At 39.2% G+C, this 27,529-nt stretch overlaps 1 protein-coding gene across 5 annotated transcripts in view; it reads right to left on the bottom strand.

Annotated features, from left to right (window-relative positions):
- Nucleotides 1-27,529, bottom strand: part of LOC124787714 (D-aspartate oxidase) — a 259,599-nt gene that overhangs the window by 95,640 nt on the left and 136,430 nt on the right. Inside the window, exon 1 of one of the 5 annotated variants that reach the window (XM_047254558.1) lies at nucleotides 8,185-8,332. The exons of 3 other annotated variants lie outside the window; for them this stretch is intronic. Coding sequence is in view for 1 of the 2 variants with exons in the window: in XM_047254555.1 (XP_047110511.1) it covers nucleotides 8,192-8,223 (32 nt within the window). In the remaining variant the exon portion in view is untranslated. Of the gene's footprint in view, nucleotides 1-8,184; nucleotides 8,333-27,529 lie in introns of those variants that run through there. One more of the 5 variants, XM_047254555.1, reaches the window with a different exon arrangement.

The following is a 27,529-nucleotide window of genomic DNA, read 5'->3' on the forward strand; positions in this document are numbered from 1 at the left end:
TTGCTTGCCCTTTCGCTTCTCTTTAGGGGCTTGCTGGGAGGACTTCTCCAAAGTAGCTTCAGGAACAGAGGTAACACTGTGAAGCTCTTCGCCCAGTAGCTTTTGGGTCCTTTAGCCACTGGTGAGTGTCTGCTGTGGCACTAGTGGAGATCTTGGAGGAGGCTGTTGCTTCTCTGCCTAATGGGTGGAACCCAATGTCCCCTGCGGTTTTTTTTTTTTTTTTTTTTTTTTTTGGGGGGGTGGGGGGGGGGGGGGCGGGGGCTTGCTTCCTAAGTAGGTGCTTTGGGAGCAACAGGAAGGAGATTTTTCTCCCTACCACCAAGGGGGGCAGATGTTATTTGCAAAGTGCAGCCCAGAGGGCCCACTGTACATGGCACAGAGTGTGGTACAACTGGCATGTGTGACGGCGATGGTAATGTAGCTGCAGCATATGTGGAAGTCAAGCAGACAGATGTGTAATCATTCTAATTTATATTTAGCGTCTTGGTAAGTCAACTGGTCCAAGGTCTTGCACTCCATGATTTTCCACTCCTTTTGGAGTACTGTGCAGTCTGGCAAGCAGGGGGAGTGGTGTTCTCCACAGATGACACAATTGAGAGGAGGCACATGGGAGTATCTGGATCCAGTGGACGTCCACAGTCTTGACATGAGATGCTGGAAAGTGCAGTGGGAAGACATGTGCCGAGATTTCCAGCACTTAAAGCACCGCATAGGGGAAGGGACGTAAGGTTTAACATCACATTGGTAAACCATTACCTTGACTTTTCAGGCAATGAACTACCCCCAAAGGCCAAGATGAAGGCATGGATAGCAACCCTGTTGGCTTTGGGTCCCCTGTAAATGCGCCAAATGAAATGAGCAACCCACCATTCTAGATTGGCGTGGAGCTTGTTGTCAGACAGCAAGAGGAGGTCGCAATGGAAAATAACACCCTGGACCATGTTTTAAGGGTTTTGTGGGGAGTGACGGAACAGGAATATCACCCAGCTGGTCACAAGTGAGTAACGCCTGGGATTGGGCTGGGGATGCTGTCTAAATCAAGACTGCACCATTCTCATCTTGGACAGTGCTGTCACTTCCCCACACTTATCCTCAGATGTTCAACAAAAAACTGAGGCTACATAGGTAGAAAGAAGTCCCAATCCATTCTGCTAGACTAAATACAGAGGCGAATATGGCTCTCTTCTTTCTGTAGCCCTACGTTCCTCCCATGGTGTAGCGAGGGAGAGAAACGATTTAGGGTTATACCTGTCAGCATTGTACTCAATCTTGCCCTTTTTTAGAGACTGCTGGCACCATACGGTCACCAGCAAAAGATGACTTAGTCCGCTTCATTGCGGGTCATTCGCCCGGATGCACCTACTCCGATCAGGGGCTCTCCCCATGGGCACCACCCAGCCACAGCAAAGGTCACCTGGCATGATGGCCGTTGCCGGGAGTCCTGATAGCCCAGGAAGACAGACATCTACTCCTTGGCATACATAAGGAGTTTACAGCTCAGGCATCAGCAGTGCGATCCCTGTGTTATCAAAGGGCTACCACCAAATGGGTACATGACGGCCCCACCACAACGGACTGGCTACCATGCTGGATACTGGGTGCAGAGAAATCCAGTATTGTCATGGAGGCGAAAGAGGACAGGAGACAATGTAAGAAGATGACATACCCCGGAAAGTGTCCTCACCCAAATAGCTGAATTGCAGGTGGAGATGCAAAGCCATGACAAGAGGTTCTGGAAATTGAATTTAAGGGCACTATTGACAACTCATGCATCACATAAGATGTCCTTCCCCATATGGCACGCACTTCTGTAGAATTTAGAAAGTGGCAGGTCAAACCCTAAAATGGAACGTGAACTTATAGGACCAAAAATTGTGAGACTCCTTTTAGTCACCTCTTACGACAGGCAGGGATAACTCGGGCCTATTCTAACAACCGGACCCGCAGGACGTTTTGCTCAGTGAGTGACTTCCAAATCTGATGGTTCACTATGGGAAACATATGAATCATTCTTGTGGAGTAATCCCTCCTTTTTGAAGAACTATGCAATTTCTCAATATTAATTCCTGTTATTCTATGTACCACCCCCCCCCACCCCCCCCCCCAATCCCACCATACTCATGTACTCTAAGCATTGTCAACCTTGTTCCTGATTCATTCACACTCCTCCACTACCAAGATGGGTTATCCTTCTGTGGCCTTCTCGAACATCTGGAACTTCACCTACTCATGCCTATACCTCTGACACCATTCCACCGCATCTGTCAAGAAGCTGCTCAAATGGAGCATTTGTAATTTCTTTTTCACCAACTTCTCCAGTTATGAACACGAATTTTTCAAATATGTTTACTTATCTGATTAACAACCTAAGTAAGTTCCTAAATTGTTGACCTCTCTGACTTATCAGAGGATTCAAATTATCAACAACACCATCCTTGTGATGGACAAGTGTATGATTGGCTTTTGTCTATCTCAAGGTTTTCAATGGTTTCCCTTTGAGACATTGTCTGAATGAGAAAACTGTTTCAATATATATGCTATCGCATCCTAATTATTTAACTGTGAAACAAACGACTAGTAAAAGTCAATCTTGCAAACAAAAAGGTAACAAGCTAATAATACCTATCTTTAATGTGTATCATAGTAAATGTATGCTGCCAAGTATTCTGCATTGATGTGCTCCCAAAAGCGATAAACTGTCAGAAGAAATACATGCTTGTTCAAGTAGAAAATGGCATGTTTCACTAGCTCCATCTCTGTCCAGTGCTTAGTCAACTGTTCTTTTAAACTTGAGCCACAGTTCCGCCTCCCACTTGCGTTGCGAGAAATGACCATTGTAGTAAAATAGGAGAAAACTAAACTTGAATTGAGAGATTTTGGTGTTCATTTGACTTACATGCTATTCAAGAGTGGAACAATAAAGAAACAGTCAAAGTGGTATTATGAACACTCTGCGAAACACTTGAGTACGCACTGCAACGTAATCATGTACATGTCGACTGTCAGAACTTACGAGTTCCTCTTTGAGATATGCCATGATTATCTCTTTAAACAAGTTATTGAACATTTGTGTTTCTACTTGTTTTAGTTCCCCTTTGTACTTTAGTAATCATCATTGTCACACCCGTGTAATGGTCACTGATACGAGTTTGAACACAGATGTCCTCAAAGTCAAGTCTATTTGTTGCCATTAGATTTAATGTATTTTTGTAATGAGATAGCTTTCATACTATTTGTTCCACGTAATTTTAAGAAAAAAACATTTTGTATTATTTGTAGGATATATTGTCAAGACCACAACTAACGAAAATGTAATTATCCTAATCAACTGTTGAGGATTTTGTGTCATATGTTGACATGTTGTCCACAGTTTTTCATCTTGGGATCTTTGGCTGACATTTATTTAATGATTTTTCTGAGGTTTTGCCGTCATGGGTGTCTGGAATAGCCACAGAATCACCCTCCACTGGAGTGGAGGGCGAGTATTTGACAATGTCAACGACTTGCACTGGCAAAATGTCAGAAAAATTGTTAAATAAACGTTGGTTGATAAGCCTAAGATGAAAGCAGACATACAATAAATCGTCACTTGGATGTTTAAAGTATCCACGAATAATGATGCTATGACTGGGGGACATGTATTAATGAGTGGAGGATTATTCTGAAGTTCCTGTTACATTTGGGGAAGAGTTTGGTCGTCAGTAGAAGGTCCAAATTATAAGTTTGTGCCCACCCTTGAAACTAATTCATGCCCAAACATCTTTCATGCAGCTTGAATTTTTATCTCGGTGGACTGGAGTTTCTTGTTTACTGCAACAAAAACATCACCTCTGTTTCCCATTAGACTACCATCTTGACAAACTTAAAAATATATATAAAAAAATTTCACTCCTGTAAATATTGGGTGCACTCCAGGAAGCCTCAGAATATCTTGTCATTGAACCATTAAAGTCTATGGTTCAAGCTTTCTGCTCAGCTTAGACGCAAAGGCCTCAATCCAGTACAGTGACGTTATGCCTCTAACTTCTGCCATGGTTATGCTCACTAAAGAGTTGTGTAACAATGTCAAAAACAGTGCTGTTGTACCATAAATATCGACAATATATATGACTCTTTTCCTTGAAGAACTCTTAAGTAATGCCCGATAGCCCAGAAATGGCTACATTGTTCAGTACCGTACAAACGGCAAGAATGCAGCACAGCAAATAAGAACGATTGTAGCGCTGCTGCATGCATCTATACATATTACCAAATTAAAGTTCCCCACCGAGTTTTTCTGTCTGTATGTGAGGGCTAATGTCAGGAAGTATTATAGGGATTTGGGAACGGTTTTCGCTAATAGGTAGGCTGATTCACAAAGAAGGTTTGTGTATATAATTTATTATCCTATGCTCGACAAGCCATCACGTCGTCCGGCCACTTAATGCTCCTTGAGCGGAGCTGGGGCAGGTTGCTAGTTATTGTTTAATTGCACTGTGCAACAATGAAAATGTAAATCTAACGAAAATAGCCAATTCCTATCAGTTCTAATGTGCTGATCGCGAATATCACAAAGACAATTCAAAATTAGCCCTAGTTTTCATTTTACGCTGTTTTATTATGCTGAGATAATTGTGATATAATTATATACAGATTTTTATGTTAAGTTTAAAATCAAATATTATAATGGTCTGTCAAAGTCATAACAACAAGTAACAATGGATTATATTATTGTTCCTGGTATTACTTGTGTGCAATATTTTGGATATAAACATTTTGATACCAATTTTAGTGATCTTTTTGTCTTCTTCCTCTTCAAATTCAGTGACTTTATTGATGCATGTAATAATTTTTGTACATTTGTTTCCGGATTAACCACCAGTTGTTCAAGCTGACTGCTACTGAAGTGAACAAAAACGCCATGAGTTTGTGTTAACAGTGCTGACACATTTTGCTATGTGTGTGGAGAAGTGGCATTTGCTTCACAAAAACAGTGAATAATGCCATTGATTCAAAAAGCTTACAGTTGTTATTTTGGGTGCAAAATAGGTCATCAGGATAAACCCTGAGTTCCACATGTGATCTGCAACACTTGTGTCAGCAACCTCAGGAATTGGATGCATGGGAAAGGATGTTCAATGCCCTTTGCAGTGTCCATGATATGGTGTGAGCCAACGACCCATGTCAGTGACTGCTACTTTTGCATGGTTACTATCAAGAAGGAAATATCTAAGATTAAGAAGTGAACAGTGATCTATCCTAACATTCCATCTGCCATATGCCCAGTTCTAAACGGGGAAGGATTGCCAATATCTGAACCACCGATAGAGTATGAGATTACTTCTGATGGGGATTCTTAATGTCCTAAACCATGTACATCACACAATCCAGAGTTTCTTCCAAATATATCATCAACTGATGATCCACAAAAATTGTCTCAAAATAAGTTAACTGATCTCATTAGAGATTTGGAGCTCTCTAAAGCTAAGGCTGAGATTTTAGCATCAAGATTGCAGCAGTGCAGTTTTCCGGAAAGCAGTGTAAATGTTTCATTCTACTGCAGAAGAGAGCAACAATTCACTCTTTTTTTTAACATGCAAGATATTCTTGTGGCATGTGTAGACATAAATGGTCAGTATTAATTACAACCATGATGAGTGGAGACTCTTCTCAGTATTAATTACAACCATGATGAGTGGAGACTCTTCATTGATTTGTCAAAGTTGAGCTTAAAAGCAGTGCTTTTACATATTGGTAATGAGCTTCCTTCTATTCCAGTTGGGGATAGTGTGCATTGAAAGAGTCATACCAAAACATGAAAATTTTACTAGAAGCCATCAAGTATAATGACTCTCAATGGCAGATTTGTGGTGACTTGAAAGTGGTTGCACTGCTATTAGGTATGCAGTTAGGGTATACTAAATATTTCTGCTTTCTCTATGAATGGGATCGCCGAGCTCGTGCATCTCATTACAGTAGACATGAATAGCCCACCAGAAAATCTCTTCAATGAGGTATAAAGAACATTAAGAGTGAACCTCTAGTTGACTCTAAAAACATTCTGCTCCTGACCTTGCACATCAAGTTGGGTCCCATGAAAAACTTTGTCAAGGGAATGAATGATGATGGTGACGTGTTTAATTACGTAAGGCAAAAATTCCCTTACTTAAGTGATACTAAAGTAAAGGAGGGCATCTTTGTAGGCCCACAGATTCGAGAGCTTTTTAGAGACCATACTTTTGATGGAACCATACAAGGTGATAAGAAGTGTGCATGGGAATGTTTTAAGACAGTCTGTTTACAGTTATCAGGGAACAAACGAGCAATAAATTACAAGGAGATTGTAGATAGCATGTTGTCATTTTATGAAAAACTTGGTTGCAACATGTCATTGAAAATGCATTTCTTACGTAGTCATATTGACTTCTTCACCAAAGGTTGTGGTGCAGCAAGTGATGAGCATGTGGAGCAATTTCATCAAGATATTGCCACATTTGATAAGAGGTGTGCTGGAAAGTGGAGCCCTACCATTTTAGCCGATTACTGCTGGACTGTCATATGGGATGTTTCCGAGTATCTGTATAATCGTATGGCCAAGCGATAATGGTCATCATTTGAATTTACCTCTGAACAAAATATGTAATTGTATATACAGTACATATGGACATTTAACATTTGTTATCCTTTATATACATTTGTGACTAGTTGATATATATATACATATAAGGTAAGTCTTTCTGCTCCCGGATTGGAATGACTCCTTACCCTCTCCCTTAAAACCCACTTCCTTTCTTCTTTCCCTCTTTCCTGACGAAGCAACCGTTTGTTGTGAAAGCTAGAATTTTGTGCGTATGTTTGTGTGTCTATCGACCTGCCAGCGCTTTCTTTTGGTAAGTCACATCACCTTTGTTTTTAGATATATTTCTCCCACGTGGAACGTCCCCCCCCCCCCCTCTCTCTCTCTCTCTCTCTCTCTCTCTCTCTCTCTCTCTATATATATATATATATATGCTTTACATAGTTCTGGTACAAAGCATACTTAAAAAAGTATTTTCATTCATGTAATATTATCTTCATTTTTCCTTAATATTTTACTTCTGTCCTTCCACAATGGCACTGAAATTTATAAATGGATAGCACATAACATAATTCAAGTAATTGTTCACTTAAAATTTCTTATGCTGGATCTTGAAACATGAATGCATATTTAGTTAGCGAGTTATTTATACAAAAATACAGATTACTTTTTTCAAAAAACTAGTGCTAAATATTTATGAACATGATGATTTTGTATCATTTTATACTGAAATAAACATAACTAACTGAAAATCATGCAATTTATACACATTCGCTTCAAATTTGTTGTTCAGTGTTGTCTAAGTAAGCAGTCACTAAATACTAGCCGTCAAAAACCTTTATCAGTTCATAACTAGGACGCAGACTGCGCAGGAAAAAGGACTCAGATATAAAGTGACCTAATCTAGATTCTCCAATAACGTGACTCTTGCAAGGTATATCCGTCAAATGAGTGTATTTACGTATCTCTGATGTAAAGAGAATATGAGTCTCGCAAGATTTTTCCGACAGATGAATATATTTGCGATCTCTTGACGAGAACACCGTTATAACGGAAAAATTAAAAATTCCTATCATGATATATATCGCGATTAGCTGTTACAAACAGCGGTTTGTTGTCTAAATGATAAATATTGTAAACTAATTAAAAAAAATAAGCCTCGATTCAAAATTACACACACAATGACGCATGCGACACAATTCGTACCTTCGCGCGTACCTCAAAGGTGCACGCGTCTAAGTGCATGGATTCTAAGTTATGCGTTTGTTTGTTCACTTTAAAATCCAATGAAGTTAGTCACTCACATAAAATTTGTTGTTTCCTATTTAATTCATGGGTTTACAACGGGCCCAGACGTTGGCGATTTTTTTTTTTTTTTTTTTTTTTAATTGGAAAACACCTCCCAGCTGCGGCGCAGTTACGTATGGCACGACTAGCGGAAGGTTAACAACACCAAACAAATGGCCATAGGCATATGCTGGATGGTTAAAATATCTACATTAGCATAAAGACATACAGCATCTTTTTTTTACGCTAGGCAACGCAAACCGGCCACTTGTTTGCGTGTTTCTTACACGGTTAATTTTCCGTGACGAAGGACGTGTAACCGCATACAGAGCATTACTTACCGGTTACCTGAAATATTGTAAAGTGAAGAGGCTCATCATGAAAACCGGAGGAAATTGTTATAATCTTATCTGTTTGTCCACTTGGCTACTGCAAACCGTAACACATTCAAGGTTAAAAACATTACGTAACGAATACATGAGGACTACGCTGTGTTATTTGTGGGGTCTTCTGTTTATCGGCAGTAGCATTCGCTGTACGCTATGGAAAGAAGTGCCTACACACGACTTCCACGAATGATAGCCACAGTACAATTATGATCGTTACGCGTGCCATTAAGTTCAAATTGTTCAACATTACAAAATCAGCTGCCAATATCAGCTCTGGAGAAGGTCTCCTAATGAATTAGTTTCTTGTATTATACGATACTCGCGACAGTGAAGATTTTGGAAATGTTCAGAAACAACTTCGTTTAGATGCACGAAAAAGGGTAGTTACAAACTTGTGAACCCTACCAAGTTAAGCGTGTGACCGGCATTTTAATTGTAATTCATTTGTCTCTGTCTTACTCGAAGAGTTTAAAGGTCAAAATAAACTTTCCAAGCACACAATCTTGTTGTGTGTAACACAAACAGCTTTCACTTTATTGATAACTTTGGTTCCATGCTACTATGTGAGCCTCTCTCCACCCCTCCCCCTCCTTACTCCCCTTTCCTCATTATTGAGCGAACTGATCCTAAGTATATAAGTATTTTTCCCACATTCTGAGTGAACAATAGTCTTACTTGAACTATGTCTGTCTGTCTGGCAGGTTGCAGGTTCAGTTTGCAAAGATATTTTCCTTGGAGGTGGACAGCAGCAGTTGCTCTTCTTGCTCTTCCCTTATCCTCGATGGGTTATGTCCTTTCATCTGTGCCCCTTCCTAACTTCATACATACTAGTCCCCTAACAGTGCAAGACTGATCTTTTAAGTTAGAATTGTAATGTAAGTTGAAGAACAATAACTATTTTGTACACTAGCCTGCATTGTACTGGTGAATACTCTGCCTATGATCCAACTGTTTCTTGCCCAAATTAAAGCAGGACAATGATGAATAAGTAACTCTTCAATAGGTAATAGTAAATGAATTCACTCAGAGATCTGTACATATTGGAAAAATCTTCAAGACGATGTAATGAACATTTACCCATAATTTAAGTTGGGCAGATATCACATTTCACCAGTTAAGTTGGTAGCTTGCATACTAATTAACAACAGAGATAATCTATGCATTTGCGGAGTTCTTACTAATACATACAGAACTGGCAAAATTGTTTGCAGGATGGCTTCCAAAGATGACAATTCTCAAAAATTGAAAGATAGGCCTACTGTAAATTTTCTATTTCACAAAAGAAAAGACTTATCTCTCTCCTATCTGTAATATACAAGGTACTAACAAAAATTACACAAAAAAAAAGGAATCTGAATCAAGCAAAGGAAGAAGCAGGCTCTAGAAGTAATCTATAACAACATTGGGCCATACATAATTTGTGAGTGAAATTACAAAATGGAGCAATGAGTATGAATTACCACTTTAAATGAAATTAATATGCTATACAGAGTGTCTTGCCTTGGGAATAATAATAATAATAATAATAATAATAATAATAATAATAATAATTTACATCTCAGAAGGTTCGCTCAACAACGCTATTTTATATTAATTCACTAAATTTTGCAAGGACTAAATACCAAAACAGTTTCAGTCAGTATTTTCTATCTTTGCAAGGAATATGACAATGCAATTCACAATATTTTAGCAGAAAAACAAAGATTTTATGACATTATCAGTACTGGTATAGCTAACAAATCAAGTGGCTCACTTTATTCTGAGCAAAAGAATAAAGGGCATTGTAGTACACAATTAAATTCAACAATTGTAGACAGGGACTTTTTTTGGGGGTAGGAGTGGGGGGCTGTAGACATATTTAATGGAGCTGCATGAGGTTCAATATTAGGCCTCTTGTTAACATGTAAATGGACTTCCATTTAATATATATCGAACAGAATTAGTTCTTTTTTGTTTTAACACAAATATTATAATTATTCCCAACTCCTACAGCCACAGACAACACTGTAAATAATATGTGTACAGGATATTCCAATATTTTGGGCACATGTATGTAACTAGAGAAATATGCCTTAGAGCTTCCTAAACAGGCCAGTTCAATAATTCCTGCACTTTGTGACAAGCACTGATCAGACACAAATCCACAAGTGAATATTTTTTGCCTATTTTCGTTCAATAATTTATTATGAATTTTTAGTAGCTCTTTTCTTAAGGTGGAAGTTTTCATTGTACAAAAGCTTTCTATAAAAATAGTATAGGGTACTCACTCACTATTATCTTGTAGACAGTTGGTTAAGGAGCTAGGTATTTTAACTACAGCATCACATTACATACTTTCTCACAATAAAATTGTTATAAATAATCCATAAGAGTTCGGGACAAATAATAATATCCATAACTACAATACCAGAAGAAAAAATCCCTTCATACTCTTAATTAAGAGTTCCCATTAGTTTAGAAAGTCGTGAATAATGCTGCAAGCAACTCTGGTTACTTTCCTAATGATATTAAACATCTGACAAATACGAAAGTAACCGAAAGAAATTTCATTGGCACAACTTCTATTATTCCACTGAATAATTTTTATTTAGAAACTTATTTGGTTGAAAAGTATTACATACTACTTCTGCTACCAAATTACTTTATTTTGTTATGAGAGCAGATCTGTAAACTGTCAGCATACAGACATATTTAAATAAATACTACATTGTTGTTGTTGTGGTCTTCAGTCCTGAGACTGGTTTGATGCAGCTCTCCATGCTACTCTATCCTGTGCAAGCTTCTTCATCTCCCAGTACCTACTGCAACCTTCATCCTTCTGAATCTGCTTAGTGTATTCATCTCTTGGTCTCCCACTACGATTTTTACCCTCCACGGTGCCCTCCAATACTAAATTTGTGATCCCTCGATGCCTCAAAACATGTCCTACCAACCGATCCCTTCTTCTAGTCAAGTTGTGCCACAAACTTCTCTTCTCCCCAATCCTATTCAATACCTCCTCATTAGTTACGTGATCTACCCACCTTATCTTCAGCATTCTTCTGTAGCACCACATTTCGAAAGCTTCTATTCTCTTCTTGTCCAAACTAGTTATCGCCCATGTTTCACTTCCATACATGGCTACACTCCATACAAATACTTTCAGAAACGACTTCCTGACACTTAAATCTATACTCGATGTTAACAAATTTCTCTTCTTGAAAAACGCTTTCTTGCCATTGCCAGTCTACATTTTATATCCTCTCTACTTCGACCATCATCGGTTATTTTACTCCCTAAATAGCAGAACTCCTTTACTACTTTAAGTGTCTCATTTCCTAATCTAATTCCCTCAGTATCACCTGACTTAATTCAACTACATTCCATTATCCTCGTTTTGCTTTTGTTGATGTTCATCTTATATCCTTTCAAGACACTGTCCATTCCGTTCAACTGCTCTTCCAAGTCCTTTGCTGTCTTTGACAGAATTACAATGTCATCGGCGAACCTCAAAGTTTTTACTTCTTCTCAATGAATTTTAATACCTACTCCGAATTTTTCTTTTGTTTCCTTTACTGCTTGCTCAATATACAGATTGAGTAACATCGGGTAAAGGCTACAACCCTGTCTCACTCCTTTCCCCACCACTGCTTCCCTTTCATGCCCCTCGACTCTTATAACTGCCATCTGGTTTCTGTACAAATTGTAAATAGCCTTTCGCTCCCTGTATTTTACCCCTGCCACCTTTAGAATTTGAAAGAGAGTATTCCAGTTAACATTGTCAAAAGCTTTCTCTAAGTCTACAAATGCTAGAAACGTAGGTTTGCCTTTTCTTAATCTTTCTTCTAAGATAAGTCATAAGGTCAGTATTGCCTCACGTGTTCCAACATTTCTAAGGAATCCAAACTGATCTTCCCCGAGGTCGGCTTCTACCAGTTTTTCCATTCGTCTCTAAAGAATTTGCGTTAGTATTTTGCAGCTATGACTTATTAAACTGATAGTTCGGTAATTTTCACATCTGTCAACACCTGCTTTCTTTGGGATTGGAATTATTATATTCTTCTTGAAGTCTGAGGGTATTTCGCCTGTCTCATACATCGTGCTCACCAGATGGTAGAGTTTTGTCAGGACTGGCTCTCCCGAGGCCATCAGTAGTTCTAATGGAATGTTGTCTACTCCGGGGGCCTTGTTTCGACTCGTCTTTCAGTGCTCTGTCAAACTCTTCACGCAGTATCTTATCTCCCATTTCGTCTTCATCTGCATCCTCTTCCATTTCCATAATATTGTCCTCAAGTACATCGCCCTTGTATAAACCCTCTATATACTCCTTCCACCTTTCTGCTTTCCCTTCTTTGCTTAGAACTGTGTTTCCATCTTAGCTCTTGATGTTCATACAAGTGGTTCTCTCATCTCCAAAGGTCTCTGTAATTTTCCTGTAGGCAGTATCTATCTTACCCCTAGTGAGATAAGCCTCTACATCCTTATATTTGTCCTCTAGCCATCCCTGCTTAGCCATTTTGCACTTCCTGTCGATCTCATTTTTGAGACGTTTGTATTCCTTTTTGCCTGCTTCATTTACTGCATTTTTGTATATTCTCCTTTCATCAATTAAATTCAATATTTCTTCTGTTACCCAAGGATTTCTATTAGCCCTCGTCTTTTTACCTACTTGATCGTCTGCTGCCTTCACTACTTCATCCCTCAAAGCTACCCATTCTTCTTCTACTGTATTTCTTTCTGCCATTCCTGTCAATTGTTCCCTTATGCTCTCCCTGAAACACTCTACAACCTCTGGTTCTTTCAGTTTATCCAGGTCCCATCACCTTAAATTCCCACCTTTTTGCAGTTTCTTCAGTTTCAATCTGCAGTTCATAACCAATAGATTGTGGTCAGAATCCACATCTGCCCCAGGAAATGTCTTACAATTTAAAACCTGGTTCCTATATCTCTGTCTTACCATTATATAATCTATCTGATACCTTTTAGTACCTCCAGGATTCTTCCATGTATACAACCTTCTTTTATGATTCTTGAACCAAGTGTTAGCTATGATTAAGTTATGCTCTGTGCAAAATTCTACGAGGCGGCTTCCTCTCTCATTCCTTCCCCCCAATCCATATTCACCTATTATGTTTCCTTCTCTCCCTTTTCCTACTGACGAATTCCAATCACCCATGACTATTAAATTTTCGTCTCCCTTCACTACCTGAATAATTTCTTTTATCTCGTCATAAATTTCACCTATTTCTTCATCATCTGCAGAGCTAGTTGGCATATAAACTTTTACTACTGTAGTAGGCATGGGCTTTGTGTCTATCTTGGCCACAATAATGCGTTCACTATGCTGTTTGTAGTAGCTAACCCGCACTCCTATTTTTTTATTCATTATTAAACCTACTCCTGCATTACCCCTATTTGATTTTGTATTTATAACCCCGTAATCACCTGCCCAAAAGTCTTGTTCCTCCTGCCACCAAACTTCACTAATTCCCACTATATCTAACTTTAACCTATCCATTACCCTTTTTAAATTTTCTAACCTACCTGCCCGATTAAGGGATCTGACATTCCACGCTCCAATCCGTAGAATGTCAGTTTTCTTTCTCCTGATAATGACATTCTCTTGAGTAGTCCCCGCCCGGAGATCCGAATGGGGGACTATTTTACCTCCGGAATATGTTACCCAAGAGGACGCCATCATCATTTAATCATACAGTAAAGCTGCATGTCCTCGGGAAAAATTACGGCTGTAGTTTCCCCTTGCTTTCAGCCGTTCGCAGTACCAGCACAGCAAGGCCATTTTGGTTAATGTTACAAGGCCAGATCAATCAATCATCCAGACTGTTGCCCCTGCAACTACTGAAAAGGCTGCTGCCCCTCTTCAGGAACCACATGTTTGTCTGGCCTCTCAACAGATACCCCTCTGTTGTGGTTGCACCTACGGTACGGCCATCTGTATCGCTGAGGCACGCAAGCCTTCCCACCAACGGCAAGGTCCATGGTTCATGGGGGGAATACTACATTAATAAAATATAATTGTTGCACTTGGCAGAAGTAAAATTTATTATGAAAATGACCCATAGAACATAATGGAAAATTCAGCAATGGAAGAGAAGTCATCAGACAAAGTGATACCTAAATTAACATTTCTTTACATAACAAAGAGCTTGTATCTGGGGGAGAGTCCTTACCACCAACACTGCTCCTTTTCTGTAGGACCAACAATACAGATCTAGGCACGAATGTTAATAAATAATGGAAAGACCAGGTCAAAGCAATTGAAAGAAGACAGTCTTAGTTTAGCCCGAGGTGTTCGAATAAATCTTCTGGCTTATGACTGCTTTATTTCTTAAGACAAACACTGACAGCCAGAGAAATAAGAAAGGACAGCATGAAAGACAAAGACTTTTCAGTGAAAGTTAGGTAAGTCAGTATGTAGTTTAGATGGGCAAAGGTAAGATCTCTTGCATTACTCTCCAAAATAAGAAACTGTCTGTAAACTAAAGAGTGAGCAGTGCTTGTGACATGGTAAGTGGGCTTTCAATGTTACAACTACCCAACAGGATGACTAAGAATAAATTTTCCATCAAGTGGTGCAATGCAATGTAATGCACTGCTGATTTACACAACTCTATTTGTGGGTGTTTCTTTCTTACATTAGTTACTAATTTCTATAATCTGTATAGTGTTAATAAATTTAGTGGAAAATAAATACCTCCTTGCAAGTGCGCACACTCTATTGCCAGGGAGCAAAACAGTCTGTAGGTGCTCCTTTTGAAGTAGTTTGGCATAGACAGTGGGGGCTAGTCTGTTACACACTATGTATAGCTTCAATTTTGGATTTTTGACAAAATAATGTTGTTGGATATATCAAAAAATCTACTCACCAAGTGGTGGCAGAACATACATACGAAAGGAGGTTATAATTAGGCAGGCTTTTGGAGCCAGTGGCTCCTCCTTCAGGCAGAATGATTGAAGGGGAAGGAAGAGGGATGAAGGAAAAGGATTGGAGAGGTCTAGGAAAAGGGGAAAATTTTGCAAAAGTCACCCAGACCTGTGGGTCTGAGGAGACTTACCAGATAGGATGACAAGGAAAGACTGACTGTAGTTGGGAACTGCACCTGCTGCGATTTGAAAACCTGAAAGCTCAAAGGTGGAAGACAGGATAATATGTAAGACACATTACTGCTTAAACATATTGTATGAGTTAATAAAAGTGGAAAGCTTAGTGCGCTGTATGTAACGGAGGTGGGAATGAAAGCGGCGAAAAATAGACAGGCAAGAAAATGAAAGCTGCAGAAAACTAAAATGGAGTGAAGATAAGACTTGTTACTGTGAAGAAATGCTGAAACAGAAAAAATTAATGCAAAAGTAAGGCCAGATGGGTTTTGAGAACCGAGGACATGTTGTAGTGCTAGTTCCCACCTGTAGAATTCTGAGAAACTGATGTCTGGGGGAAGAATCCAAGTGGTGCATGTGGTGAAACAGGCAATGAGGTCACAATTGTCATGTTTTAGTGCATACTCTGCAACATAATATTACATGTTGGCAGTATACACCTTCTGCCTATGCCCTTTCATCCTAATTTATAAACTGCTATTTGTCATACCGATGCAAAAGGCCAAACAGTGGTTAGTTTGGTGTTTTACATTGGCATGACTACCACCAAGTTATCAACCAGTGGCATGGCTCTGAAAACTTACCTAATTATAACCTCCGTTTAAGTGTGTGTTCTGCTGCTGTTTGGTGAGTAGCTTTTTTATCCATCCAATTATATTATTCAATTTTGGATTACTAAATATACAGTTTGTGGGAAATGACTTATGTTAAACACAAAAGTGGAAGCAAAAATAAACTTATTGACGGTAGCAGGAAAGCACTTTTAGAGCTGATAAGGGATTTGCGAATCTTAATTAAAGACTACAGTTGAAAGGCACATAAAAGACTGGCAATAATTCAAATTCCTTTCTTCTGCATGGTAACTGGCCACGAAGATTATTTTTCTGATTAGAAACTTGTCAGAAAGAGCTTGGCACAATATGGAAACTTTTACTTGTTTCCACAAGAATGCTGTATAGGACAGGAGCAAATGGAGACAAAATTTGGCAGAAATACTTCCATATGAAGGAAGACTTGCTGTGAAATGGCTACCAGTTAGTCCCAGATCCTAAAGGTATGGTGAACACCACATGAGGAATGGTATAATTAGTAGATGGCTCCAGCTTACACATACAGATATGAAGACAAGTGTGGTAATGCATAACATTCTCTGAATTGTTTTGTCCTGTTCAAAATAAGAATGATTTGTGGAGAGTAAGGAATAAATCATTATAGTTGATTCTTTAAAGCCTACAGCGATAAGTTGATATAAAGAGTGAGCCATACTAGATAGGAACCTAATGGGAAAAAAAGGAGACAAGGGGGGAGGGGAAGGGGGGCCCACAACAGTTGGTGGGGGGGGGGGGGGGTGGGTGGGGGGGGGCAGTGGGAGGGAGGGGATAAACGAAGAATATGTAAATAGTGTGTCGCAGGAGGAATGTCAATACTGAGGGATACGACAGGAATGATCATTCAAAGCAAAAAAAAGTCTAGTAAACATGGGCTCCATAATGAATACCTTAAGAGCTATGAGCACTATTTCAACTTTGATACTATGGAACACATCCCTTCTACTGAATAAATGATCATGCTCTTAGCTCTTAAGGTATGCATTTTAGAGTCCACTTTCACTCGACTGTTTTGCTTCGAATTATCATTCCCTGAATACTGGCAATTTCTCTTGGGACACCCTTTATACAGAATGCTTGGTTCTGAGTATGACAATACACATGACACACTAATCTGTATCCGGGGAAGAAAAAGCACAAAGGATGACTTCATTAACACGCAGGCTTGGACATAAGGTACGAAGTAATTTGTTCACTGACAATAGCACAAAAGGAAAACTTCCATCAATACTACGGTCAGTATGAACATTGTATTCAATAGAGCTGTTGGTTCTATTGGGGATGGTGAGACCTAACTTTAGAACCAGGTAATCCAACAATTATGAGAAGAGTTAACTTCTATTATTAAATCTGAATCACATTTTAGAACTTGGTTCCTTCCTCAGTAAGGAATATATATATATATATTTGTATTAAGCTGGCAATTGTAAAATTATTATTGGGTGTATTAACTGTTCGTTGAACTCCCTGGAACTGGATCACACCATGAATTGCAGCCCTTTTATGTACTGTGGAAAACCAACAGCGCATGTGCCATAAATCGTTGGTGCTGCCCATTAATGCAACTGAAGATACAGTTACCCAGTAGGAAAGCCGGCTGAAACGATGACACATTATCAAATGCTTACATCGATACATACTGTCAGCTGAGTCAAAGACCACTGTTCATCACAGCGAGAGCTTCTACAAGGAGGAGATGGTTGAAATTATATGTAAGTTTGATGAACATAAAAAGGGGACAATGCTGTGTGCACTTGCTTTTCTGTGGAGCCCCTGTACCCAAGATATTATACCTAAATTTGCAAGATTAATTTGTTATATTAATAATCAAAATGGGCAACAATATTAAGAAGCATGTTAGTTTTGCCTTAATGACAGGGCACATTCATTTTTCTTAAAGATATCTAGGGAATTGTTGGATTGATCTCCTTAGGCACTCAGACTCAGTACACAGGAGCATGTTCACTTCTCAGTCTTCAAAATTTTGACTCTGTTGTTCTCGACCCATGACATCTGATTATGACACACATCGATGGATTGTGATTAATCTTACTAGTGAAGAATTTGATGAAGCCAAGCTATCAGTTTTGAGGAAGCCCTAAATTTTGCTCCCACGCCAAGAACACCCCCCCCCCCCCCCTCTTAAGAAGGTCACTGAATCCTTTCCAATCTGTGGAGCAAGCAGTGCCCAACCTTCCTGAGGATCTAGCAGAAGAAACCAGGAAAGAGGTTTTGCATGCACTCCGTTGACCTCTGCCCTGGTGGGGTAATATCGCCTCTTCAAAACAACTCTATTTGTGTGTCTTTTGGTGAAATGACATATATTCAGCCTGTTGCTGTTCTTACATCAGCAAGTGTAGGAATGTCATTCTTGCCCACGGTAAAAATGTCATGTTCCTCAGGGTATATAAAAGATGATTAATGTAACGAGGCTATAGGAAGCTAATTATAACCTCACTGGTATCTTCATTAACACTCAAAACACATCTAAGCCATGCAACAAACCCTATGATATCATTGAGGTATGAGTACTGTTGGTTCCAATGTTAGGTATTCATTTTTTGTGTCTGGTGAATAGAAGAAAACCTTCATCCGGATTTTATTATGGCCAGTGGGAATACCGCAGTGTAACTTTTAGGTACATGCAACTGTGCAAATTGGCAAAAACCACTCTTGCAGGAGAGATACTTCTTTGCCACAACCCTTTTTCTTTGTACAATGAAAATGACAAGTGCAATGTTCCTGGAACACCATTCCAACAGCTGTCTGGGTATATTATCTGAAAGTTTTAGACACGCTGCAGGCTGGCATTAGCAGGATGTCTCCTAATAGTACCAACGATACCATAAGATGGTCTTCTGCCATGTTATGCGGCAAGGAAATGCACAGACATTGAAATTGCCCAGATGAAAAGATATGTTTGCAATATTCTTGCTGTTTTTATACTGGGCTGCAGTACCATTTGAGAACTAATAAATTTACTAGTGTTTTCTATGGAAATGAGATATTATGAAGTTAACCAAATAATGATGGAAAAGATGAACACACACAGTGTCATGTTTAAGGCATTCTGATGTGGTGATAAATGAAATGGGTTTCTGGATGCCTATAATAAACAAAAAATGGATGAATAGTGGCCTATGCATCATTTCTGTGAAACCCTTGGACCTCATCGTGAAACACAAATGTATAATTCTCTACAAAATCACATATAACAATGTACTCATTGTCACAAAATGTCACTTTCACATGTTGAAGAAATTCAGACTGTTAGGTGACTTTGAAGGAGTGCAGCAGCGACAGCTTTTTAATTAGTTGATGACGTTTTCCAAGAAGTCTTCCGCAGAAGACAAGCGAGTGTGCAGAGTTGTTCTGTCTGTATGTGTCAGCAGTTTGTGTGTTACTTCATTAATACTATTTTCATCAAACAACTCTCCCAGGTATGTTGTGAAAGAATGTGTACCTGGAGAGTTTTCACATGCTGACATATAATATTTTGGCTGTGTAGGATTGCATATAATGTACACCAGGCAGTATTTGTACATGTTGACAGTCAGCATCACATGTCAACTCTTTCCATCTGCAACATTCCAACATGAACTTCACATTTTGGTGAATACTACAAACACACGCTTTGGGTACCATTCGCACCAGCCAGCACACAATACTTGGATCATAAGTGGCAAAATTTTGATAATTCTATTGTCAGCCCTGGACGTATATCTCTGAATACTTTATGAAGGTTATTCAGGTTCCCCGACACCAATTATTTTTACTCATCAACCCTGGAACCATTTCCTCGACAGTAACAAAAGCCTTTTTCCCCAGGCAAACAGTGGCTCATCTATTCTCTGTTACAAAATTCGATGACACAGTTCAAAATGAGTTCCCTTAGGACACAGCTAGGTATTGGAATAGGAGTTGCTAAGAAACCACTTTGACAAACTATTTTACTTTTCTCAATAAATAGTTTTGAGGCCCCAAATTAAATTTCAATTCTTCGAATGCTCCAACTTTTTGGAAGAAGTGTCAACATCTGGATCTTCTCACTGCCTATGGTGCTAGTACTCTCTTTCAATTGTGTTATAATTTCACATTCCGAATTTGTTTCACCCTCCACTTTTTCTCCAACACTGGGTACATATTTACTCTGAAGTACCTCTGACACTAAGCTTTTTCTGTGTGTATGTTTTCTTTAGTTTGGAGTACCTCTGAAACTTTCTCAAACTTTTTCTGTGTGCATGTTTTCTATCTGTCTCCTCTCCTTCCTGGGGATTCGCCAAGAGATAACAGACTGTGATTTAATGCAACCGATGCCTATCTGTTTCAATGTACTTGGGATGGGCCCTTGTTAATTTTTTCCTATGCCTGTCACATATTTTGCGGTCTGTCATTGTGCCACTGATCTTACCAACCATCAACATTTACACTTTACATAGACTTTTCTTGCATATGTTGTGTCTATTTTCCCTGAGGCAGTTACAGCAGTACACAATCCCATCAAACGCCATCTTCACCTGGTAAATTTGTAAAGGCACAAAAAACAACACTTTTGCTACAACTTCCTCTGCACATGTAGTATCCACAATGTCATCCAAGCTTTGAACGAAAACACTTCACTCACACAGTTTCCTATCTTCTGACTTAACAGTCAGGGAACAATACTGCTTGCTACTGGCTTGTTCCTTTTGAAAGATTACATGTGATTGGTCAAAATAAAAATTCGCCTCACAACTTTACCTGTAATTATTCGAAACAAGAATACTTGCTATTGGCCTCTTCAGATTGCCTGCTTAACGGTGAGTGGTGAAAATAAAAATGCTTGTTATTAGCCTGTTCACCTCGCAAGCTGACCAGTAATTAGTCAAATTAAAAATGCTTGCTATTTGCCTGTTCACATTGCTGCCTTACTAGGTGCTACTATCATGTCATTTTTTTTAACAGTGAAAATGTTTTTCAGTAGTTTATGTCATTTTGTTGCAGTTTGTATTGCTTTATTGTATCACATGGCGGTACGTATTAATTTATATCAGCTAATACAAATGTCATTACAACTTGATTGTTTTGTATGATCGTGACATGTTTTGAAGTATTCAAGGTGAACTGTGTACATTGTTTAAGTATGGTTACATTGGGTAGCATTTAAAAGCCTTTTCCCAGTCATTTCCAAATTTACCTGTTTCACTATTGCGTCTCTATTGGAACAGAAATTACAGCCGTTCCTGTCAGCAGTGTTATTTTTTCAACACACATTTTCAGAACTTCGGGTGGCCGTAACTTCTGTTGTGTAGTTGTGCTGCAATTCTGTAATTTGGCCTTTATCATTCTCTCACCATGTACAGCAAACATACCAAATTAGGTGAAAATCAGAAATGGCCAAGTTGAAAATTGTACTTTTTTGCATTGAAGATCTGCACATGGACTAATATATTTTTATACACTTGTCTGCTGTACAAACACACGCAAGGAGGGCTTACACCTTCCCGGACCCAGAAAGCTTGAAATCTTGACTTAAGAACACCTCAAGCTCATGTTCACACAAAATGGCTACATTGACAAACAGGTCACTTGTTTCTTAGAGAGTTTGGACCAGCAGAAGATCAATGTAGATCACATCAGTTACTGTCCTCCCAGATACTGTGTGGGGGTAGTGGGTTGATGGGGCAGGGGGGGCACACATCTTCAAAGATAGGAAGGGTTTTAAGGAGATTTAATATTAAAACTATATTTCATCTGTCAGAGTGTCCCTTGGCTTGATAAAATATTGTCTAGGATTGAGGAAGTCCAGCATTTACCAAGTCTCCTGCCATTCAGACAATTCACTGTTTCCAAAACACGTTTTGAGCACCACTGCCACGCTCAGTTACTACAATCTCATAAATCTGCAATGGTGGAGCATTGTCAAACAAAGGGACACAGAACGGTGTATGTTGAAAGAGACAGATAGTTGCCCCTGCATCTCACTATTGGGCTGTGTATGAAAAGGAATCAATCAAAGTTAAACTGGCAGATAACATTATAGATACAAGGGCCTTAAGTGAAATGTGGAATCCTATTTTAGCTGATATTATTAGACAATGGTCAGTGGCTCAACCAACAATATTGCCTTGACATACTTGTTCAAAAGCAATTCATCATTTCTACCAGCTACCAGCACTGGGACTTCACTTGTGTTATGGAGCAGCAGCAGAAATTATCTGGCACTGTTGGTGTTCTGCAGTATATAAAAGGTCCTCCATTCAGGGAATGTAAAAAAGCTGAACAGCTGGATCTATCAATTGTTGCTACATTGAAGAGACTGCCCAAGTTTATCACGCTGGCAATATGTACTCAACTATCTCGATTTCATTGTCTCCACTATTAGTGACTGGAAAACTTTTCACAGCATGAGCGATGTCAAATGCATCACTTCAGCCAATCTCAGCCAAAATCTGAAGATCCCAGAGGCTTAAAATTTGCTCGCTCTGCAGCAGAAGTAGATCAACTAGGAGTAATGGAGCTCTGATACAGGGTGATTATAATTAAAGTTAAAATTTCAGAATGCTGTAGAAACACCACCACTGGTCAGAATGACATCAAATTACAACGGACTATTATTGGAGAAGAGGGAAAATGTATGGCAGAAGAAAAAATAGTGTGAAAATTGATCAATAGATGGCGCTGTATGTGTCAGAACACGTAAATGAAAACACCTGTCATGCACACGACTCTTTGAAGTTGGTACAAACACACCAGGTACATGGCTTTTCCTCTTTTCACATCTGCAACGTTCGCCATGACTGTCTCAATGCAGGCTTGTACTCTGCTTGTAAAGCTGTATAACAAGAATGATGAGTGTGCAAACGTTGCTCTGCACAAGTTCCGGACAATGAAGGGTTTGAAAAAAGGTGTTGGTCCGATGACTGCAATGGTCTCAAGAAAATTATTCCGAAATTCCAAAAGACAGACTCTTTTGGTGTGCAGTCTGGTAGAGGGAGGAAACGAATTGATTCGACATCAGTGGAACCAGTGGCCACAGCAATGCAGGAGGAGACAAATGGTGGTGTGCAAACAATAGTGCATGGAGAATTGCCCGAACATTGAACATACCCGTGAGCGCAATGCGTGAAATCCTACAAGACATCTTTCTTTGCTATCCAGTTGATTCCTGTTGACCTGCAAGCAAGAGAGATCTTTGCTTTAGAATTTCTTGCTCACACGGAAGTGGACAACGACTGCCACGGAAGATTTTGTGGCCATACAAAGCCCACTTCCATCACCCAAGATATGTTAACACACAGAACTGTCAAATACGGGCAACAGAAAATCCACACGCAAATCAACCAGTACCATTTCATCCTGACAAGGCCACTGTGTGGTGCAGGTTTACAGCATCATTTATCACAGGGCCATATTTTTTCAAAGACACAGGTGCTTCCAGTCCTGTTACCAGTACAGTCACTGGTAAGCAGAATTAGTGTCTTTTGTGCAACCACATCATTCCAGCTCTCCGACAGCATGGATGTGTGGATGAGATCATTTTTTATGCAAGATGGCACACCTCCGCACATTGCAAAATCCAGTTAAGCAGCTGCTGAAGCGCCATTTCGGAAATGCTAGAATTGTCAACCGACATTTCCCTACAGCCTGACAATCTAGAGCAGTTTCAGGATGTCGTGGATACAGATGGTTGTCACATTGAGCAACGTTTATAACCTGGAATATGAACATGGTATGCGATTAATGAATGTTATCCTCTCATGTGGAAATTAAAATGTATTACTTTCAACAATTTATTTGTTATTTCTTTTATGCATGTCCTTTCAACTGTTTCCACGCAGTTTCACTATCCTACCTTCTAGCTCTTCCATGGGGGCTCTCTCAAGTGGAGAAAGTTGTATTATGGCCACCCTGTACTGTCTTAAGCTTAATGGTTTTTGCTATGGCTATTGTGTAAAGAGTCTCAAAAAGAGCTCTTCTCTGCAGAATAATTTTCTGTGTTATGAACTAATCAACTTATCACACCATATTTGTTGCAGCTGATGGGATGATAGCCTTCCCATTTAGGCATCTGAGGACATTTAACAATTGTGAAGTTTTGCAGATGCCATGTCCTCACCAAATAAGGTACCCAAACTCTTAAAACTGTGTATCAATAAATGCTATATGAAGTGTGGAGTTCTGCAAGCCACTATCAGAGTTAAACTTCAATAAAAATAAGAGTATGGTGGCCAGTCAACATGCTCCCATTGAACAATTAGACAGAAGAACAAACCAAGGGCAACCAGATTACTCTTGCACACCAATTTTGGCTTCATGGAACAGAGATACATTGGCATATATGGTGACATATTCCAGAATCTCAACAATTGCTGGGACAACATAAGCAAGTACTCACAATCTGACTATGTTTTGTGCTATGCTCCAAGACTAAAATTACAACTGGAATGTACTCATTGCACACGATAATGAATCCATTCTCAAAGGGCATGTTCATTCAAACACAATGATTGTCTTGCTTCAGAAGGACGAATTTTGCTTTTCGTGCCAGTGAGTCTCAAGCTCTTCTGCAGATTTCCAATCTTTACCACAGCACTTCTACAGGATCTTCAAAATTTTCCTGGGGACCTATTGTAGTGTAGCACTGTCAAACAGTTTATGGAACAGTCTCTTTTGGATTTTATTTATTTTTTTGCTTCATGACCAAAATATTGTTAGTTTCACACTGCTGTTAGTGTATCCAGTTCTACTTTTGCTGTTCTACTAACCTGTGGCAGATTGCAGACCATATTTCATACTTAATTGGGAGAGTTACACAGCTCATAGTGAAAGTAACCCAGTAATAATGACATGCGGTTAGAAACTCAAGAAGTTACAAGAAAGCAGCTGAAATGTTTGAACTTAAGCAAGTTTAAGGAAATAAAAATTCAACTGCCTTGGAAGAACAAGTAACAAAAGAAATAAAACTTCAAGCAATTATTGACTTGGTAAACTGATGAAGTGGCCATAACAGATGGGAATGTACTAGAACTGGGAATGCACATGCAGACATGGCCAAGGATAACAGAAAAGACATTGGAATTAATATAGAAATGATTTTAAAAAAAACTACACTAACTCACTCAGAAGACATGGTTGGATTTCAATCTAAGTTTGTACACATTTACATCATTGGTCCGTCGACCCAGGTAAGTGGCACAAATAGTTCATGTTGTGTCATCACTGTGGAGGACATTCCGATGCTATGTAATCATGTAAGACAGCATTATCAGCACCTGACACAGTGGGTCTTCATTTGACCATCTGGTTGAACTGGGCAGTATCCAGATGTGTTAGGCACTCTGATGTGACAGTGGTCTGATACTGGACTGCATCTGAACATGAGTGTGAGCATACACAAGGTCAAGATTCTGGCCGACCACATCTAACAACAAGAGAGGATCACATACTGTGCATGAAGTACAATGCAATCCAGATACTTATGCACCTACCATCCAAAAATGAGTAATGGACTCCCTACAACATTCTGTGTCATCCCACACCACTAGTCAGAGACTAGCAGCAGCACAGCTGGGGAATTACCATCCCATGAGTAAGTGCCCATAAACACCACAACATGAACGGCTGTGTCTGGAGTGGTGCCATGAGAGGAAGCATGGACTGTTGGTGAATGGCGTTACACTTTGTTCAGTGATGAATTGCTGTTCTGCACTACCCTGGATGACTACTGTCAATGAGTATGGCACTAATCTGGGGAGAAGTCCCATTTTTTCCAATGTTTTGCAGAGGCACAGTGGTGTTATTCCTGGCATCATAGTATGGGAAGCCATCAGGTATGACTTCAGGTAATGGCTGGTAGAGACTGAAGAGCCTCTGATGGCACATTATGTCAGGAACATCCTGCATCCTCAGGTGTTACCTCCCATGCAACAGTATTTTGGTAGTGGTGATGGGGTGATGAGGTATTCCAATGGGCAGCAAGATTCCCTGATAGAACATGTGTGGGATCAGTTTGGACATCGACTTTGTCCCGGTGTCAGTATCCAGGATACAATGGACAGGTACAACAGCTGTGGGCCAGCTTGCCTCAGTATATTATACAATGGCTTTATGGTACCCTTCCCACGCAAATCAATGGATGCATCCCAGACCTAGGTGGGAGGGAGTCATACTGATAAGTAGGCCCATACTGCGAAGTTCTTTGTAAATAATATCACGTACCCTCTCGACTTATGAAGTTTCATTTTATTCTTTCTCCTCTTCTGGGTGCTTCACTTTGTTTGACACTGAGAAATGAGATTATCCAGATATATAGAAAACCTAAACAAGGGGTCCTTGTAGATTGTAGAGGAGTTTTCACTTTTGTACAAATGTGTGTATGTTTTATGTATCACTGTCATTTCATTTGGAGTCAATATAATTTCTTTACTTTTGACAACACTGACTGCAATATATTTTTGAAGTCATGAAGGCAGCAGGGATAAAATACAGCAAGTGAAAGGTTATTTGCAACTTGTACAGAAACCAGACTGCAAACACATGTGTGGAAAGACATGAAAGGTGAGCAGAAACTGTTAATGCAATAAGATGAAGTTGTTGCCAATCTATTGCCCATATTAGCGTGTTCACTCTGTATAAATTAGCTAGCAGTAAAGGAAACCAAGAAGAAATTCAGAAAGGGAATTAAAAGTTCAGAAAAAAGGAACAAAAAAGCTGAGGTTGTAGTGTTACCTTTTATTATCTTCTCCTCATTAGCTATTGAAACAACCTCGCTTTGTAATGTAATTTTAATTCCCACCGAAAAGCACATTCAACACATCGCGGAAAAATACACGTCTTTTGTATCAAGACCAGAGAGAGAGACATCAATTAGTTCTTAAAAAACAAAAAACCTACGCAAAAGTAAAAAAAAAAAGAACAAAATTATTTATAAAATCGGTCGCTGGCACAGCGCTCTTCTGTGTGCACGATCGTAAATTATAACTTTGCGGAAGTCAAAGTACCATTACAAGGTCTGCCAAGGACACTGTAATTCTGTCATATAAGGTAAAGAACTTGGAAGATGTGTTGCACACTGTAGACAGGATCTTGAAGAAAGATTATAAAATGAATGTCATGAGCAGTAAAACAATGCACACAGTGTAGTACCTTAAATATGGTGATAGCCAGGGAACTAGATTCATAAATGAGACAATAAAAATAGACTAGTTCTGCTATTCGGGCAGCAAGATAATTGACTATGTCCAGTGTAGAAAGGATATAAAATGCAAACTGACAATGGCAAGCGAAGTGTTTCTTAAAAAGAGAGACCTTTGTTTGCATCAAATATAAATTTAAGTGTTAGAAACTCTCTTCTGTAACTATTTCTCTGAAATGTAGCCTCATATGGAAGTGAAATTTTGGTGATAGAAGAAGAAAGTAGAAGCTTTCCGTTTGTGCATAATGGTCCACAGTCTCTGTAAATATTTCTAATGAAATCTTTTCCTGCATAGGCTGTTATTTTATTACAAAATAAACAATTCATTTCATGTGATGTATGCCAATACAATGACAAAACCATCACGGGGTTGCACTTTTTCTGTTTTACATATGACCAAGAGCTCAAAAGCTAC

The sequence above is a fragment of the Schistocerca piceifrons genome, chromosome 3 (genome assembly GCF_021461385.2).
Source record: "Schistocerca piceifrons isolate TAMUIC-IGC-003096 chromosome 3, iqSchPice1.1, whole genome shotgun sequence".
Taxonomy (NCBI): Eukaryota; Metazoa; Arthropoda; class Insecta; order Orthoptera; family Acrididae; genus Schistocerca; species Schistocerca piceifrons.